General features: G+C 38.9%; 1 protein-coding gene across 1 annotated transcript; it reads right to left on the bottom strand.

Moving 5' to 3' along the window:
- Positions 1 to 645: 645 nt before the first annotated feature.
- On the bottom strand, positions 646 to 15646 carry hsd17b12a (hydroxysteroid (17-beta) dehydrogenase 12a). The gene is made up of 11 exons (XM_056271031.1): positions 15326 to 15646; positions 6977 to 7023; positions 5875 to 5950; positions 4086 to 4193; positions 3699 to 3763; positions 3570 to 3614; positions 3255 to 3289; positions 2739 to 2820; positions 2244 to 2309; positions 1764 to 1913; positions 646 to 1094 (listed from the first exon to the last, which is right to left on the bottom strand). The coding sequence occupies exons 1-11, from the start codon at positions 15501 to 15503 to the stop codon at positions 987 to 989; spliced, it is 960 nt and encodes a 319-aa protein (XP_056127006.1). The 5' UTR covers positions 15504 to 15646; the 3' UTR covers positions 646 to 986.
- Between the last annotated feature and the right edge of the window lie 3284 nt (positions 15647 to 18930).

Below are 18930 nucleotides of genomic sequence, written 5' to 3'. Positions count from 1 at the left end.
TCACAGTTTTATACAATTTATAAAAAAAAAAAAAGACAAATACAAGATAATTACAGAAAATTCATTTTTATTAACAAACAAGCACTTCAGTGTCATGCATCAGTAAAGCAGCACATTGTGTTCCACTCTTCGACACGTCTGGAATGAGAACATTCAAGTTAAACCAGGGGCGACTAATGAGGATCAACCACCTGGATGTTTCAACTTGACTGGCACTTGTCCATAAACAATCATACAGAGATCCAAGCTATTGAGGTAATCCTCAAATCCATCTTTGGATGAAACCCAAGACAAACTGGTGACATTCCACCACACCTTAAAGACTTCAGCAGAGAAAATAATGTAAACGTGCATTAGATCTCCTTTAATAATCGTGACCAAGTTTCATGTTCTATAAAAAGGCACAGGGTTTCAATAAACCAAAACTGACAGGTAAACTTCCAGCCTGAAAAGGCCAATATACAAAAATACACTTAAATCAGACCTTTGGTTTTATATCGATACAGTACAGGATTCAAAAGTTAGCCACCATTGATTTGCTAAATATGATAAATTAATGACAAGAAAGGCCAGCACCCATTTATCACTACAAGGCATAACAAGTTTTTTGGCAGTTAACAAGAAGAGTGCAAGATTATCAAAGAGTAAATATATATCTATAATTAGTAATTAAATAAATAGAAAACACCACCACCACCATATAAATAGCCCTCTGCTTACAACAGCAGTGGTCACAAAACCCTCCTCCAAAATGTAATACTTTGTTCACCCTATAAAGAAAGATTGGTCCTCCCATTTCAGTAACAAGTCATTATGGGACATGAGCATGTCCAGATATTTATATAAAAATAAAAAATAAACGATTGGGTGTTATAAGAGGAAGCACTTCAAAGACGTGAGATCCAAAGTGAATCTCAAATCTCAGCACATATATATTCTATAAAACATCTTGTCCTGTTTGGTTTCCATCATAGAATGTCCTCGACCTATCGCAGCTTTCTCCTCCTGAGGTATCCTCCGCGCTGGGACTTGTTCAAGCGCAGGCCCAGGCAGATGACCAGCTGGATGGGGGCCAGGACGGCGATTACCCAGCCCTGCGGGACACAAAGATAAGAAACAAGGTTAGTTAGGGTGACAAACATGCTCACTAGCTAGGTTTCCATCCACCTATTTTAATGTGTATTTGGGATATCGCATTAAAAGAAGCTGGATGGAAACTGCAAGATGAACAAACTACAAAAGAAACACATTCCCCAAAAATTGTTTTTGATGCGCTTCAAAAAGAGACGTGACTTTGCGATGGGATGGCAGAACTGGACCGATCTTTTTGCACAGCATCTGAAACGCTGTTTTGGTTCTTCTGAAATGCCTGAGCAAAATCTATCAAAGTGTTTCGGTATAATTTCCTCCCAGAATTTTCTTACACGACTGCATTCCTAAACAGCAGGCATCCGCCTCTGAAAGCAAGCGAGTTTTGTCTGCGCGCTCTGAAGCGAAAGTCATTTATTATATACGTAAATTATTATATACAGTGGCTTCTCCTACTGCTGCAACTTCCATTTATCTTAGTGAGATTTAGCGGAAGTTTATCAGGAAGTGACGATTTTGTTCTCATCGACTCACTGAATGGAAAATTTGAATTATCGCATAAAACATTTGCGAATAAAGCACAAAGTTAAATCCGCATCTTTGGATGGAAACATAGCTAATGAATGACTTGTATTGAATTTGACATTTGAGGTGAGACGTTCAGGCAGTCGTACCATGACGGCGTGAGGGAAATAGCCGTTGGTCTGGTCCTGCAGTCCCACAGTGTTCAGTTCAGCAGCCACGTAGCGTTCAGGGGTGGGCTTGTCTAGGGTTGGTTTCCTGATCCTCGTCATCTTGGTAGCCACAAAGAAAGGCAGCACACTCTGCGGCAGGGACAGAGAGGTTTGTTATTCATTAAAAACACTTTCAGCCATTTTTTCAGTTTAATAGGCTATATAGGCCATGTTTGCATGCATGAAGCATCAAGTCAAGTCAAAAATTATTTCTATAGCGCATTTAAAAGCAACAGTTGCACCAAAGTGCAGTACAACAAAACATTGAGCATATAAAAATGCAGCATACAAAATTTAATTTCCTATATATAAATATAAATATAAATATCTGCCCTACTTTTTCCCTCCATTTAATAATATTTCACTCTGTAATATGGCACATTATAGAAGTAAAGTAGCATTTAATGACAGTTTTCTCACCTGGATGATGATCCCTTTGCTCTTGTACTCTGCATGAAGTCCACGTGAGAAGTAGTCCACAAAAGCCTGTAGAAAGATGACAAGTAAAAATCATCCTCCAAAAAAGCTACATTTAAATCAATAATTTCTAAATGCACAAAGTGAATTTAAGCATTATAATGTGGGGTATGAAAAATGTATACTCACTTATATTTTATACTCAGATTTGCACATTTAATAGTGTTATTAAATTAATGTTTTTAAAGATTCGCTTTAAGTGAGCGTTAGATGATGGCAAAGGTAATCTAAATGTAAAAATAGAAAAAAAAAAAATTGTGCACAAACTATTAAATATACATTATCGACCAATACTAATAAATATAATACCACCAAAATTTTAAAACAATTGTATGAACAAGTTAACTTCAGATTGTTCCGTATAAAGACTATTTTATTTCTTTCTGAAACAATTATGAGCACTGATTTTTCTGTGAAGAACATTGTGAAGTCACTTGCCTTGGTGGAGGAGTAGATGGTCAGCAGTGGAAGGGGGAACATGCCACTGGCAGAGGAGATATTTAGGATGACACCTTTAGCTCTGCAATATAAAAAAAAACTATTTCAACCGATCATGTTTGACATTGACATCAAATAAGGTCTTTTTTCCAGCTGTGGAAACCTAAAAGCAGCCCTCACATCAACACACGTCTAATGATGGTCGCCATGCGTGTTGCCATGGCACCAGTTCTCATGCAGTACCCCTGCAGCCGCAGCAGAGTGCTGGGGAGTGCAGAGGGTTGGACCTATTTGTACAAAATTTGCCCAGCTCCGTTATTGGCCCCAGAGTAGCATGTGACTTCAGAGTAGCCAATCGGATCAGTGCATTGTTGCTTTTCAATTTTACACAAAGAGTTGGGGGGGGGGACACTCAGGTGGAAAAACCCTGTTTTGAAAAAGCTGCACTGAATTCCCTTTTAGTGGCAGCGGACGTGTTAGGAATTCCAGCGCAAATAATGAAACATCAGGACTCACCTTGCCTCCATCCTGGGCAGAACCAAACGAGTCATCTGGCAAAAAAAAGAAAGAAAAAGTTACTCCAAAATGACATTAAAAATCTGTAATGCTAATATTTCATTCGAGAGAGCGAGAGAGAGAATGTGTGGGTGGTGAACACGAGGAGCGTTGGTAGAGATCAGCAAAAGAGAGAGAGACAGAGAGAGAAAACAGGTACAACAGGAGTACATCAAAGCGGTCATGTTGCAGTACTTTTAAAATTTCAAATTAGAATTTTCAAAATGAAGAATTCCGAAGCCCTTCAAACAGCACAACGTGTTTGTGTCTACTTACTTGGCACACTGAGGTGATGTTGACATTGATCATGGTGGTGATGAACTGCAAACGGAAATGAAAGGGTGAATATTTCTTCACAGTAATGTGGCTACTAATATGTAAACCTCCTCAGAAGTAGTTACTCACGTTTTCCAAATCAGGGATGTGGAGGAAGAATTCGGGGTATGTATAGGAGATTCCCACATTGTTAACTATGGTTCAAGAGACAAAAATAGAAGATTAGATGGGGTTGAATGCGAATCTGAAATGTTCCAAGAATCACCACTATGTGGCGATAAAGCATCAGGAATGAGATGAGAGCCTGAACAACAGACATAAAAAAAACTCAATCACGATTTCAGGTATAAAAAAAATAATAAAAAAAAACACCTTCTGGAGGATGAGGCCAAATAAAAGAGGTTTCAAACACAGACATGGAATCGTGAATGAAACTTGAGTGCGTGTTAGCTTTCTGACAAGAGGTTTGTGTTACTTTCAAGGCTCTGCGTAGAGAGAATTTTCTTTTTAACTTACCGAGGATTCCAATCTCCAGTCCTGCAAGACCCTTTTCGATTTTAGGATAGATATCAGCCTGACTGTAGTCCACTGCGATGGTTTTTGTTTCCACCTTATATGTGCTTTCTGTAATCAGAGACACAAAAGACATTAAGCGCAGAGAAAAAGACGCAAAGAGCTGAAGCCTCCTCCCCCCCAAAAAAACCTGCTGAAACAGTCATCGTTCCAGCTGCAGACCTAATATTGGCATTGGAGAACTCTGTCCAAGATCAGGCATCCCTGCTATTGCTGCTGTTCTAAAAATAACTTCTCTGGGACTTTGCACATTGCACCAAAACACAGATTTCTGGCCAGCAGGGGGCGCTGCGTACCAAGAAAAAGCTGTCAGAGGAACTTCCTACATCTCCCCCCTCCTCCGCTTGTTTGATGTGCCTGCAGCAATTAGAATTTATTGTCCAAAGGCTCATTTGTCTAAACACTGTTCCACTGAGTTATGAGAGGAAAATTCCTCTCAGGTCTCGCAGCGAGAAGCATTTTTTATGTATATCGAACGGTTATTTTAAGAACAACACACATATATGAGCTCCAAAGACTTTTGTCCTAGGGGCTTGTGGGATACTGCTATCTGCGACTTATAACACCCTAAATGGAGGGTGATCAATGCAAATGTTAGGTTTGAGAACTAGGTTTGGCAAATTACATCCCGGTTCGTGACTAGCCATAACCTCCTCCCATTCTGTGTGTTGCTAGCATGACTGTGGTACTGGGTTTTTCAGCCTACTAACCTCAGCAGTTAAGTGCTTGCATTGAAGACAGCTTAAAAAGTTGATTTTAATAACATTTTATAGTTAAAACATTTTAAAAACTGCATCAGCATAGAGCTTAAATGAGTCCTTTCCAGAGCTGATCATGGGACGAGTAAGACTATCAAGGCATTGTTAGTTCATTATTCAGTACACATTGGGGCCAAATAAGTATAAGACAACTCCTATTCACAATCTCACAGCCAGTCATGATTCATTCATACTAAAAGAAAATGTAGGATGAAAAATTAGCAAGTTATATAATAATAATAAAAAAAACCCGACAAGTACCTTGAACACTGAGAGGATGTGGGGGGAATTCATAATAAATTCAACACTTATATAATATATGCTATATTTAAAAATTCAGTGTTCTTGTTAACTAAAACTATTAAAAATCATGTTCAGTAACTGAAATAAATCTAAAATAAATCTAAAAAAAAAGCTACAAAAAAAGCTAAAACAATTAAGTATTGTGTTAGATTGCATTATAAAAACTCTGTTTGGTTCATTGCATATAAAGAGATTGAAGAGGAAACTGCTTTCACACCAAAAGCCTCAAATGAATGACCACAGTACAATTAGATGCATAGTAGAGGAAACGAGTCATGCTCCACACATCCGACTGGTCTAAATGGTCGATGTTTGGTCATTTAGCACTTGGTCGGGACAGATGGAAGGCCCTTCATGCTATATGTACATCATGTGAGCACTGATCTAGCATCCAAGTAATTCACATTTATTGGAACAGGAAAGGCAAACAGTGGTTCTGCCTTATTCTGAGAAGTGTGGTGCATGACCCCTGGAGCTTGCGTGGACCTTTGACTGTGCACTCCTGCCAGGCTGCATCAGCTCTGCGCCCAGCCAGTGAACCAGGCCCCCACCCTGCCTCTCAGGCCAGGGATAAAAATAAAGCCTGTTTCATTAACATCAGGAGGACTGTCTGTCATTCACAGAGATGAGCACTGCAGTTTGCCAACACACACAGATGGCCGAACACTGACCGAGAGACTTTGCCACGTCGTCGAGCTTCTCCTGGGAACGGCTGATGAGCATCATGGAGAACCCTCGTCGAGCAAGCTAAGAGAAAGAGAGAAAGAGAGATTGAATCATCTAATTTATGGCAGATAAACAATGCAAAGCATTTTTGCTAATAACTGCCATGAAAACTCCTAAAAGTGATCCATGTCAGCTTCTTATTTTCAAGGGTATCAACTGAATACTTTTCCTCAGAGAAGTAGAAATATTACAATAAAATGTTTGACAGACAATGAGCTTTTGACAAATGTAATATTTACAGCAAAACATTAAATGTGAATAGTAGAATATTTTAACCTATATGTAAAAACGACTATAAGTAAGCTAGAAGCAAGTTCGCAGCGCTCGTTGTGTTCCGTCTTCCGGTTTATATTTCCACAGCATGAAGGTAAGATCTTACGGATTTATGAATGAACCGCTCGTTTTAAAATATTCCCGGTATACTGACATTCGTTATGACATTCGCTTCAAACATCAGGAGCTTACAAAGCTCAGGATTACTTTCGTTAACTGTACCGCAAGTAAATCCACGTCATCAACTAATTACCTTTCGACAGCGATGCCATAGAAACACACAGAGCTATCGCAGAAACGAAAATTCAAACAAAATTCTAAAGATGGCTGCGCGTTTGTTTCTCTGGCGCATAAAGTCCATACACTCATTTTCAAAATATTTCCGTTTGAGAATTCTGAACAGCACGGCAACCGTGGCTCAACCAATGGCGTGTGTTTGGGGGTGGGGCTAGCTGTTTGTTTGACCAATGACACATGAGTCTATTGTCTGAGGGGAAACCTGTTTGAAAGCGGTCATGCTTTCACATTTTGCACAAATTGTGGATTACTCCAATTACTTTTAACTGTTACGAAAAAGCCAAAGACGAAGCTTGATGTTAGCTTTGGAGTGAGCAGTGACTTGAAAGAACTGTACGAGTTATGAGGTAACAGGTCTTTTTCCACCAGTAGTCTTCTAGTCACCCTCCTTCTCTTGGCCTCAGAGTGAAACCTCTGTCTTGTGATGAGTCACTGTGCTTTCCGTGGAGCGAAGAGATAAATAAGAGAAACCCTTACCTCCTCCGCATAGGATTTCCCAATCCCATCCGTGGCTCCCGTCACAACTAGAAAAAGTAGAAAGAAATAGACAGGATCAGTTTGCAGCAGCTCAATTACAATTTTTTTTTTACCAAAAACAAGCTTATTAAAAAGGGACATTCAGGGCAAACAGGTACTCAGATACACTAGGTTCAAATCAAAACAGCCTTACACTTGCTAAACTTCCAACTTTATGGATGTCAACACTTCCTATATTTGAGCTTCATATGCAAGATTGTTCAAAGTATCCATTTGTAGGTTGATTTCCCTGAAAAGTGCGAGCACCGACTGTGGCATTTTCAAAACAATTCTTTGACGTTAAAATACTCAAATATTAGCTTGATATATAAAAGCCAACTATTGGCCATTTCTAAGTTGACATCAAAAAGTGTACACACCGAAGACAACAAAACATTACTCAGTTGTTACTATACTAACACTAATACTAACAAACCCAACACGATAACACTGGGTCAACCAATGGCGTGGGTTTGGGGCGTCCAGACAGCAACAGTGTCGGCCCAGATGCGGCCCACATCTGGTACGCGGGGCATCCACATGTACAAGATGTGGCTCGGATCTGGGCCGACACCATGTTGCTGTCTGGGGAGCTATCTGTTTGACCAATGGCAGACAAGAACAGCGTTCAGGAAACTGGTTGCTTTTGTTGTTGCCTTTAATTAGATCTTATCAAAAATGTTAAAATGCTTTCTCATATCACAGCTTGATATAAAAAACCACCAAGAAAGCCATTTGATTTTCTCAAAAAGTATAAACACTGTGACTCTAAAGCACTTTCAAAACATTTGTCATTTCACAATTCCGACCGACAACACTGCCTCAACCAATCAATGAGTGGGGGGCGGGGCAATCTGTGCAATATATATATATATATATATATACACACACACAGATGTTTGAAAACGGTCATATTTGACATTCCATTTAGTGATGCTAGCAGCACCGAAATGACACCCTTCACATTTACAATTATGCATTAAAAGCCTGCAAAATGAAATAATTCTAATATAACTAGGACCATCTCAATTTCCCATAATGCTCTTGTTTTACAAAACACACATGGAAACACAAAAAGCAAGCAATAAGACAAAATGTGTGATGCTGATCAAAGTGTGGCATGGGCAGTGGTCATTGGCAAGAGCAGGGCTGTGGGGGAGAGAATGGGGGGTTATGACGTCTGTAGAGCACGACAGCACAGGAGGGGTGAGGAGGGATCCTGGGGGCTGCTAAAAATAGAAACCAGAGGGAGACTGCGCAAAGTCAGATGTGGGTAGAAAGTGAGAGAGCACGACAACGGGAGAGAGCACTGGATCGAAAGAGAGAAGGAACAAAAGAAGGTGATTCACAAGCTCCTTTTCAAATTCATCCCAAGAATGAAGCATCCTCGTGTTGGTCTCAATGGGACAAATTACATTAAAGAGATAGTTCAGCCCAAAATGAAATTTGTCATCATTTACTCACCATCATGTTGTTTCCAACCCGCCTGGTTTTCTTGTGTGGAACATAAAAGATGATAATATGAGTAATGTCTTTTTTTTTTTTTACCCATACAATGGAGGTCAATGGGCACCAAAACTGGTTGGTTATTAACATTCTTCAAAATTTGCAGAAGTAAGTAATTCAGGTTTCGAACAACATGAGGGTGAGTATGAAGATTTTCATTTTTTGAACAATGGCAAGAGCTTGCGAGGATATGGCTGAAGAAATTTAAAAAGTCAGAACAAATAGTAAATACACTAGAACACGTCAAACACGGAGTGAGGAGCGCTTGGGGACAATTCCTAGAATTCCACGCAATGAATGGGTCAGACACGAAGGTGGCGAGCACATGCTCGGCCACACTGTAAAAAATATGTACACAAAAATGTACACAAAATCCAAGACTAATCAACATATAGATATACAGGGACCATTCGGAGGATAATTTAATGCAGAAGACAGATCATAAACAGACTGCTGCCCATCAAAACCCAAGTCTAAAGGTTTCAAAAGTTTTTGCAGCGATGCCATAGAACACCATTTTTGATTTCCCAATGAGCCTTTCAGTGAACAGTTAATGATAAATAAATAAATTCTTAGTTTGAAGAACATTTTAATAATCTAAAAACCCCTTTCCACTTTAAAGAACTTTTCTTTTATTGGCATCAATGGTTATATGAAGAACCTGAGAGTGTAGCGTGAACAGCATTAGCAAGATGCTACACAAAAGCATGACACAAATGATTAAAAACAGGCCCAGAAGCAGCTCCCTTTGCAAGAGAGATGGCACGAGCAGTCGTGCTCAGGTACATTCACGAACAGTACGTTCAGAAATACGGAGGCGCACAGGCGCACTGGCCCTCCTCCGACTCTGGAATATAGAGCTAAAAAAAGCAGCCGAGTGAGTAAAAATAGCTGCCTCGTCTGGAACAGCCGCAGCACTTGAATACCAACAAGATGCTGCCCGCTCACCCTCAAACTCTCTCTCTCTGCATCCCCCAGCAACCCAGCTTATGTAGAGCCTTCGGTATAAAAAAAAAAAAGCAAAAGCTGACCGGCTCTCATGGAACAGAGATTTTATGCTTGCAGCAGAGCGGAGGACAATCGTGAACGAAAACCATCCTTAAAGGGATAGTTCACCCAAAAATGAAAATTGTCATTTACCCACCCTCATGTTGTTCAAAACCTGTATGAGATTCTTTCTTCTGTTGAACACAAAAGATGACATTTTAAAGAATGTTGTGAACCAGACAGTTGACGGCACCCATTGACTTCCACAGTATTTGTTTTTCCATCTGGTTATACCAACATTCTTTAAAATAACATTGTGTTCAACAGATGAAAAACTCATACAGGTTTGGAACAACTTTAGGGTTGAGTAATGAAAAACTTAATTTTTAGGTGACCTATACTTTTAAAAAACAGGGGGGGGGGGCATCAGAAGCTAGTGTAGCTCAATTAAAATGAGGGATGAGGGGGGATTCTGCCATCCACATTCAGACCGCTACTGTATGCAATCTGTCGCATCACTCTCTCTCTCTCTCTCTCTCTCTCTCAATGAATGAACTGTTCTCGTTCTTGGCTCGGTAGCACTGCAGAATGATAACACCTCCGCCCACTCCCCCCAAAGCAGCATCGGGCTTTAAATAGCACAAGCCAGTCACATGGCCAGCAGAAAAAAATAAACTACACACCAGAGCAGTTCAGCACCCAAAATAGCATCTATACTCGGATAAAGGTGGATTGAAGGGAAAAAAAACAATGTGGGGGTGAGAGGGTGCAATATCAGAAATAGCAGCAAAAAGCCACATGCGTACCAACACAAAAAGAAGTGAAAAATCAATAGTTCTCCTCGCCAAAAATTAATTAGAACAGAAAAGGGCAGAAATAATTCAAAACATCTAAACATAGACCTGGTATATTTTTGGACGCCAGTGCAGGGGTCGATGTTTTTTTCTAGGGAAGAGATGCATTAAATATGTGCAAACGTAACACGGAAAACTAATGTCAAAGTACTGTATGAAATTAGTGTCTTTAGGACACTAGGCATTTTTTGTAAGCTGCATCATGAGTGTGTGTGTGTAAATTGTTAACTGAGTGTCTTTTAAATTTTAGCCAAAGAGATCCAAATAAACGTCTGCTTCACGCTGCTCACAATAGCAGGTCGGAATGGGATGCGAATTGTAGGTGTAGTGTTAAACGCCAGATGGAAGATTTCCTTTTCCAGGAAATAAATAAATAAATGGAGCAGAGTCGTGACAGAAGAGAAAAAGGGAGGGTGGGGGTCCGCAGAGAGCGAACAAACAGATTCTGGAGGGGGGGAATGGGGTTCTTACTGAGGGGATGAGCAAGAGATGGAGGATGGAGATAGGCTTAGACAGAGAGAGGAGGAGAGAAGGGGGGTGCAATTTTACCCAGCATCCTCGGCTCCGGCACGTGGCAACAAGCGTGTTAGTCACATGAACGGCAGCGTTCTCTTTGAAGACCCCCACCTCTTCAAAGAACAGTCACACGCTGTCATCATTCACGCCGCACAAGGGCTCACACATTCACAAGTTGCGCAGCCGACATTCACTCACATGAATACGTTTCATTCACATTGTCCCATTTAGCTAGCATGAATGGGCTAATGTTGCTATTCACAAACTTGTGCATATACAGTAAGCAAGAAAAGAAACCTTGAGGATATTACTATAACAACTGAACTGAGAAAGGCCCGGATTTTAAACTGAAAAACCCTTGATTTGAATGTCAAAGCAAGTTTGTGTGACACAATCGCCCCCATCCCCATGAATGACTGCAGCTCTATTACATAACTGAGATTTTCGAACACATTCAGTGTTCTAAGGAAGGATGAAGTGAGATGGGGAAGGGTGAGGGGGGTGAAGCTCTAATTCTGGCTTCCTTGCACTGCTCGGTCAGCATCACAACTCAGCTGAGAGAAAGGCCAACCTACCTTGTTCACACAGTACACTGCACCAGTCATAGAAACCTAAAAATACTAAGACTCTTACAGTCCTTTATACACTGATGGACTGGAAGAGATTAAATATGGCTTCTTAATGTAATTTAGGTTGCTTGCATCTATGATAGATGGAAGTCTCTTCTTCGACATTTAAATGTCACGAATCCTGTCAAAAACAGGTCTGGGTCATATGTCACCTCTAAATTAAAAATAAGAAATCACATTTTGCTGCTTAAAGAAAATTAGGCATTTCTTGAAAATAAGGATAATAAATTGCCATTTTACTTTCTCAGTTCAGGTGGAATAATATACACTTTAAAAAAAAAATATATATATATATATATGGTTGGGTTTGTCCATAAACATGGGTTGAAACAGCCCAGCATTTTTTTTAAAACGCACACAATGTACATAAAATTAAATCTGACATTGTGGTAATATCTGTATTGCCTTTATATTGGGTTTAAATAGTTAAATTAAGATGAGGACAAGAATCACCAATGATTTTTTTTTTATTATTATTCTTTGTAATTTGGGGTAAAATGTTCATATTTGTAGTCATAATGCAAAATAAATCTTAATTGATCTAAAAATAAATGTTCTTTATGCAAAATATTAATTTTCTTATGATTTTGGGGCATGAGATTCAACTTTGGAAAGCATTAGATTAATATGTGATATTAGTAACTCAGATGCTTATTGTGTAAAAAAAAAAAAGTGACATCATAGATTTATTTTAAGCTTTAACTATTATTTTAATGTCTAAAACACATCTGGGATTCCTTATAAAAAAATTTGGTCTGGGTTTCCTCTAATATGTATAACTTAATAATACTGAGAGAAAGAGAGAGAAGCCAAAACTTACTAATAAAAATGGTCTTAAAAAAAAAAAAAACCTTCCAATCCTACAAGAACATCATGCACAATAACTAAACCACAGGCTTACAACCATGGCGGTGCAGTTCCCAAGAAAAACACCAGGAGTCTCCCGTAAGCATCTCAGGCCAGGAATGCCTTGTTTTTCTACAGGAACACCACAGGGCCTTTCTCATACATTCCACTTCATGACTCACCTTCTAGCTACTCAGCACATTAGATCTTCAAAAACACATCATTTTTGACATTTCGTGTCATCATACCGTCAACATACAAAGACAAGTCTGTAAGATGATGCACTTATCAAAAGAGGAGGCGGGGAGACCGCAAGCGTGTCAAAGAAGCATCAGTTACACTCAAACCGACGTGGACAGATTTTCGAGATCTGGAAGCGCACTCTTGCTCAATCTGACAAGACCTGTGCTTCTGGATTGACAGGGAGAGGAACTCGTTTTCCCCATCTCCACTTACCGCCACCTCTAAACCGCGCATGTTAATCTGAACGAGTCCGACTGGTACCCTGGTTTTTTTTTTTGGTTTCAGGGAGTGGCATTCATCAGCTTCATTTTTGACATCACACTAGCAGAAAGGAAATAGTTCAAAAAGTCACTGTAAAAGGGAGTGGTGTTGCCAAGTGAGCAAAGAGGTGATTCTTCTTACCATATAAACCTGCCGAGGAAATGTGCAGGTCGTATTTCACTCCAATCAAGAAAAACGAGAAATTAAAATGAAACTGAAGCCAATTTTTTTTTATTGTGGAATTTCCATGACATTAAAGCAGTTTGCCCCCACACTGTAAAACATATTTTCATGATTTGTCGTCACAATTTTTTTTTTCTTTTGCCAAAAAACTTTTTGCAGTTTTTGTCTAAAACATAACATACATTAAAAAAAAAAATCTCAGCTAACATAATATTTTGAGTTTCTGTTGATTAAACCAATCTCCTACATTGTATTAAACATTTTTTTAAATTTCAATTAACTCAATTATAAGGCAACCAGGTATCTTTAAGTTAAACCAACAATATATTTTACAGTGCAAAATCACAAGCAAACTAAATGTAATGCACAAAAAATATGTTATTTGAATTGTGAAACATGTTTACACCATGATAATGGGGAGTAAAGTTAAAGTAAAGTTAAAGTAAAATCAGTACATGAATTTAATAGTAACACTTCACAATAAGGTCTCATTCCTTAACATTAGTTAACTAACAATGAGCAATTCGGTACAGTATTTATTAATCTGTGTTAATGTTAGCTAATAAAAGTCTAGCTGTTCATTGTTTGTTCATGTTAGTTCACTGAGCTAACTATTAAAATCAAATGTTGTATTTAACATTAATGTATTAATAAATGTTAAAATTAACTAAGATTAATAGGCTAAATGCTGTCTTAATTAACAATTAAGTATTGTTAATTCTTAGTTTAACTAAAGTAGTTAACTAATGAAACCTTATTGTAAAGTGTTACCAATTTAATAAGAAAAGCAATGTCACAGTCCACAATTCATTGTTTCTATAAAGGCAAAATTTGTTATAATTGGTTTGAGTGTTATTTTACGATATTTTCTCACTTTTTCATGTTTATCGAAAATTGGCTCTAAATCCGGTAAGTTTGGTCACCTCCCTTTAACCTACATTCAACTGAAAACCACATTGCTCACAGGTGATGTCATTGGTTCTGCATATCGGTTATTAAACAGTTTAAACAATCAGTAAAAAAACAAAACAGGCTGACTTTTACACAAAATAAAAATTGCTTATTTTTGGAGGGAAGTAGCATAGGAACATTTTATTGACAGGTGAGAAAAACCCCAAAATCTAAAGGGTTGTAGGTTCAAAACTGCTGGCAAGTGGTACTTGAAAAATAAAGATATGAGCTAATGTCATTCGATAAAAAAAAATAAAAAATAAAAAAAAAACAATTTCGTCCAGAATCAGATTCAGCACATTCGCTCTGAATGTGCAATAACCGAATCGACCGATAGGGGCGTTGAGTGCTGGTGCACCTGCTGCCTAAATAGACAACATACTAGGCAGTGAAAGACTATGGCATGATGAACCATTTCAAAATCTTCCACAGTGTGATGAGTTTTGAAGTAACATTATTGAAAGTGCGATTACAGTGTCTGGAGAAAATCTTCGCGCTGAACCTCACGGCTTTTGTATATTTGAGCATCACCACAAGTCTCCCCTCACATGCCGCACGTGGTATGGACCCGCATTATAATTAAGATTGGCGTTTTAAACTGCGTCATGTTGCCAAAAACCAACCTCAGTGCCCTAGTGAGGGGATGAAGAAGACAAATGCTGCCAAAAAAGACATCAAGTAGAAGACTAAACCCCATTTTACCCACGAAAGCAGTGTGGAAAAGAGCGTTTGTCGGGACAAACACTGGCACGCGCAGCCGGGAAAACTGGATAACTGGGTCAGGCCAGGCATAAACGATTGAGGAAAAACTAGAAATGAATAAAATAAATCTTGATTTTAGCGAAATATCTGGTTGAATATTAAGTATGCGTTTGAAATAAAATATAAGATTTAAAAACAATGTTGTGACTATAAACTCATCTAATTGGTGGTATTTGAACGAATATATTAAGAGCAAGCTTGTAAAAAAAAAAGTCAGACTGAAATACTTGAATGACTCATAGTGACATGCTTTCTGCGCATAATATATGAATGTATGGCGCCTCCATTGACCATACGCATAAAATACTAATACCTCAATTAGTCTGCTGATTCAATCTTTCCTTAAGGATTATAAATGTACGTGAGTGGTATTCATCCCTTCGTAAACGATCACAATAACGTGTTATATCAAATCTGATGCGCAAAAAAGTTACAATTATTAGTTCCCTCCCCCCAAATCCATAAAGTTGAGCTTTATTTAGTTTAAGGCTGCGCCAAATGCGCACTACATTTATCCCACCCATGTCCTGCTAGTTCAGGCGCTTATTCCCAAAGCATGTCGTTCAACTTACCTGCCCATTTTCCCAATTTGGGAGAGAGCAAATCCCCGTTTCCCAGCACCCATATCCTAAAGCCAGTGATGACCATGTACAACAGCCACAGAGCCAGCGAGGCCGTGGTGAGTGCGCCGACCCAGAAGATCGCTCTGACGGCAGGCTGTAGCGTCTCCACCACGGTAAACGACTCCATGTCTACGGCTGGCTGTGCGTGGTGGTGGATGACCTGCAAAATTAGTCGTTATGCACTGCTTTAAAAGCTTCAACGTGTGCGCCGCTTTATAAGCAGCTTGTGGCATCACACCCCTACAACTCCTCTAACATACTAGTCTATCCAGATTTAAGTGCACACCTCCCACATACTCCATCGCCGCCCATGCGAGCCCACGTCCATTGTTGATTGGTCGAAACTCGCGTCCGTCAATCGAAACTTACCGCTTATTGGCGACCGTGCGCGTCAATCACAAAGAGCCCATTCTCATTCATTCGGTTGCCTGTTTCAATGGGGCGGGACCAAAAACTATTCTGCGAGAGAAGCGATTGGACAAACATTACGGCAACCTTCATTCAAATAATTTCATTGGTTGTGTTTCAGAACTGTTTTTTCTGTTTCAGTCAGGGTTACGAAACCTCCAAACCCACGCGTCCAACGATCACCCCCCACACTGTTTTATGAATGAAGGTTGTTACTTATTGGCCACGAGGACTCATATTGTCCCGCCCCCGCTGAGCAGTCGCTACGATTCTATTGGTCGGCACGAACGCCAGTCACATTAATTCAGTCGCGCTGTCACACCCATGAGTCATACCCTGAGAAAAAAAGACTGGCATGCTTATTTGCTGCATTTTTCTTCGACAGGCACATGTATGACTCGACTTTTCCACTTTCTTGGTTCTCCGAGGCACGTAACAACGTTTGTGAATTAACTAAAATCCCTCAAATCCGCTTGTTTTCACAGTGCATTAGAGACAAAGGACACAAAATAAACGTTATTAATGTATTTTGAATATTGAAAAGTCATTGTATTAAGAATAAAAGTGTGAATATACATCCATAGGACACACACGAAGGCCTACATTACATTACACAAGCAAAACTACAAATGCTGCAGTCAGAACCCATTATAATGATCCGCATCATATGATATTAGTTTACCTTGTGCAAATGTATTGATCTCTGTAGTTGAGGATGAACAATTAACATCGATCTATCTATCTATGGATTTCTATCTATCCATCTATCCATCTATCCATCCATCCATCCATCTATCTATCTATCTATCTATCTATCTATCTATCTATCTATCTATCTATCTATCTATCTATCTATCTATCTATCTATCTATCTATCTATCTATCTATCTATCTATCTATCTATCTATCTATCTATCTATCTATCTATCTATCTATCTATCTATCTATCTATCTAATCAGCAAAATAAGTTGTAATGCATTTTCCACCAGTTCTGTGTAGTAACAAGCGGCTAGGAAAAACGTGTTATTTTACACCGTAAAAAGCGTACAACCTAAGATGATTTGAACAGTGTTATTTGGGGAAACTGCTTATTTTATAATGTAGACACGCTTATTATTCATAATTCTCACGGTGAACATCCTCGCGCGTGAAACTACAATTACCCCACAGCAGCGCTGCACCAAAACATCGCGAGAACTCTGGGCGCGAGTAACGCGGAAGAGAGGATGGTTATGTAAACACATAGGCACGTAGTAGGTATGCAGCTGAGCAACCTGTGAAAATACAACGTAAACTGTTGTGAAACACATTTTTAATCGACTCACACAAGCATGCAGATATGAAAGCGATACCCGAGTGTTGTACGCGGTGAAACACGCGTTTGGCTCTTTGCTTGTGTCTAGCTTGTCAGGTTGACATTCAGTCAGACTAACACACAGACTGGACCACTCAAACACATGCATCCATGCCTACTGTCGCCATTCGGTTCAATCACGACCCGAAACTTAACCTAAAATATAAGCCCACCGAATCGTGCACAATATAAGTTACGCATGAAACATGTAAACCACATAGTGTTTAGTAGAAAAAAAGCATTGCCATCGTGGAGAAAAACATTTTAATGTCAGTATTTTTTGTATGAGGCTCTGGCTGTGGAAACCCCCCTCTCTGTGTATTGCCCTCACGCTACTTTTAGCCTTTTTATATATGAAAGGCTCATACACGAAAGGTTTCAATATGTCAGTTTTGCAGATTTTCCCCACACTTTTAAGTATAAAAATAAGTAAACAGACTCTAAAATAACGCCAAACATTTTATTTGCACTGACATGGGACAGAGAATACAGACTGATTACAAAACAACTTCGTCACGTCAACAACAAACTTCCAGCTTTTTGATTTTGCAATATGCAATCACTTTAATCACACCATACGTACAGCTTATTTCATGTAATAAAACGCTAAACAATTAGTCAAATAGTTAATTCAGCATATGTTATCTAAGCGCACTATATAGAAATTATATACAAAAACATAGGAGTGCAAAACTCGTTAACGTCGTCCAGCAACCACATGTAATTCTTCAGACACGTAGGGTTGCATGATACACAAAAACAGCAAGGGAGAAACAAGTAGTACAATTATAAAGCAATAAAAATATAAAACACAAAGCACAAATAATCTGATAGAGCACTGCCACTGTTATTTTTTGTTTTTATTATACTACAATGGATATAATATAATACTTTGATAAATTATGCAAAATTGAGATATTTTTACTTTAATATAATTTGCTTACAAACCTTAAAACACAATGTTCGACATTACCTCACACACACACACACACACACACACACACACACGTTTCCTCTCAGCCTTTCACGTAACACATTATATATTCCTGCTTTCCGTCCTCGGCACTCACAGACACCACAGACATCTTAAGATGAACTCGACGCCTTCTAACTTTATTTATTTTTTATTCAAACATATTTGCTTCTACCTTTTTCTGCACTACCCAGGCCCTCTGACCCTTTGACAATTCAAACAAAATAATTTTTTCATATTAATTGTGCTCAAAATGGTCCATAAATACTAGTTATGAAACAGTATTACATATATATAGACGATATAATAAACTAATCTATGGAAAGAACGTATAAAAACAGCGTAATGGTTATAAGCTCACTTGGGCCGTGTGAGTGATACGTCAGCAGCAGCAGCAGCGCATTTCAGCACCACGTGCAGTGGACAGCTCCGACACCTCATTCAACTGTCTGCATCTTCAACAATTTGAACAAACTATAGGATCCCAGAAATATGCAACCCTCGCAATTATAAAGCACCACAAGCTAAAAAAAAAAACCCATCCGAGTGCTGCGCCTGTAATTGTCATACTCTTCTACAGACGCGGACGTTTAATGCGCTCACGTTCTTATTACCAGAGTCACAACAAATCCATTCAAGCTACATATAGACTATTATTTAATTAGCACAAATAAGATTAAATACGACTACGTTTCCCTCCGCCTCTTTGCGTATTAAAACAACACAAGCGCTCTCGTACGTTTCGTCTATAGTGTTCCTCACTTTGGTGAAGAGTTGCAACAAATGTATCTATATATGAATTTATGTGCAATTATACT

The sequence above is a fragment of the Rhinichthys klamathensis genome, unplaced genomic scaffold, assembly GCF_029890125.1.
Source record: "Rhinichthys klamathensis goyatoka isolate OS25496 unplaced genomic scaffold, OSU_Roscu_1.1 h1tg000310l_1, whole genome shotgun sequence".
NCBI lineage: Eukaryota > Metazoa > Chordata > Actinopteri > Cypriniformes > Leuciscidae > Rhinichthys > Rhinichthys klamathensis.
The sequence above is the reverse complement of the archived record's forward strand: the minus strand, read 5'-3'. Positions and strand labels throughout refer to the sequence as shown.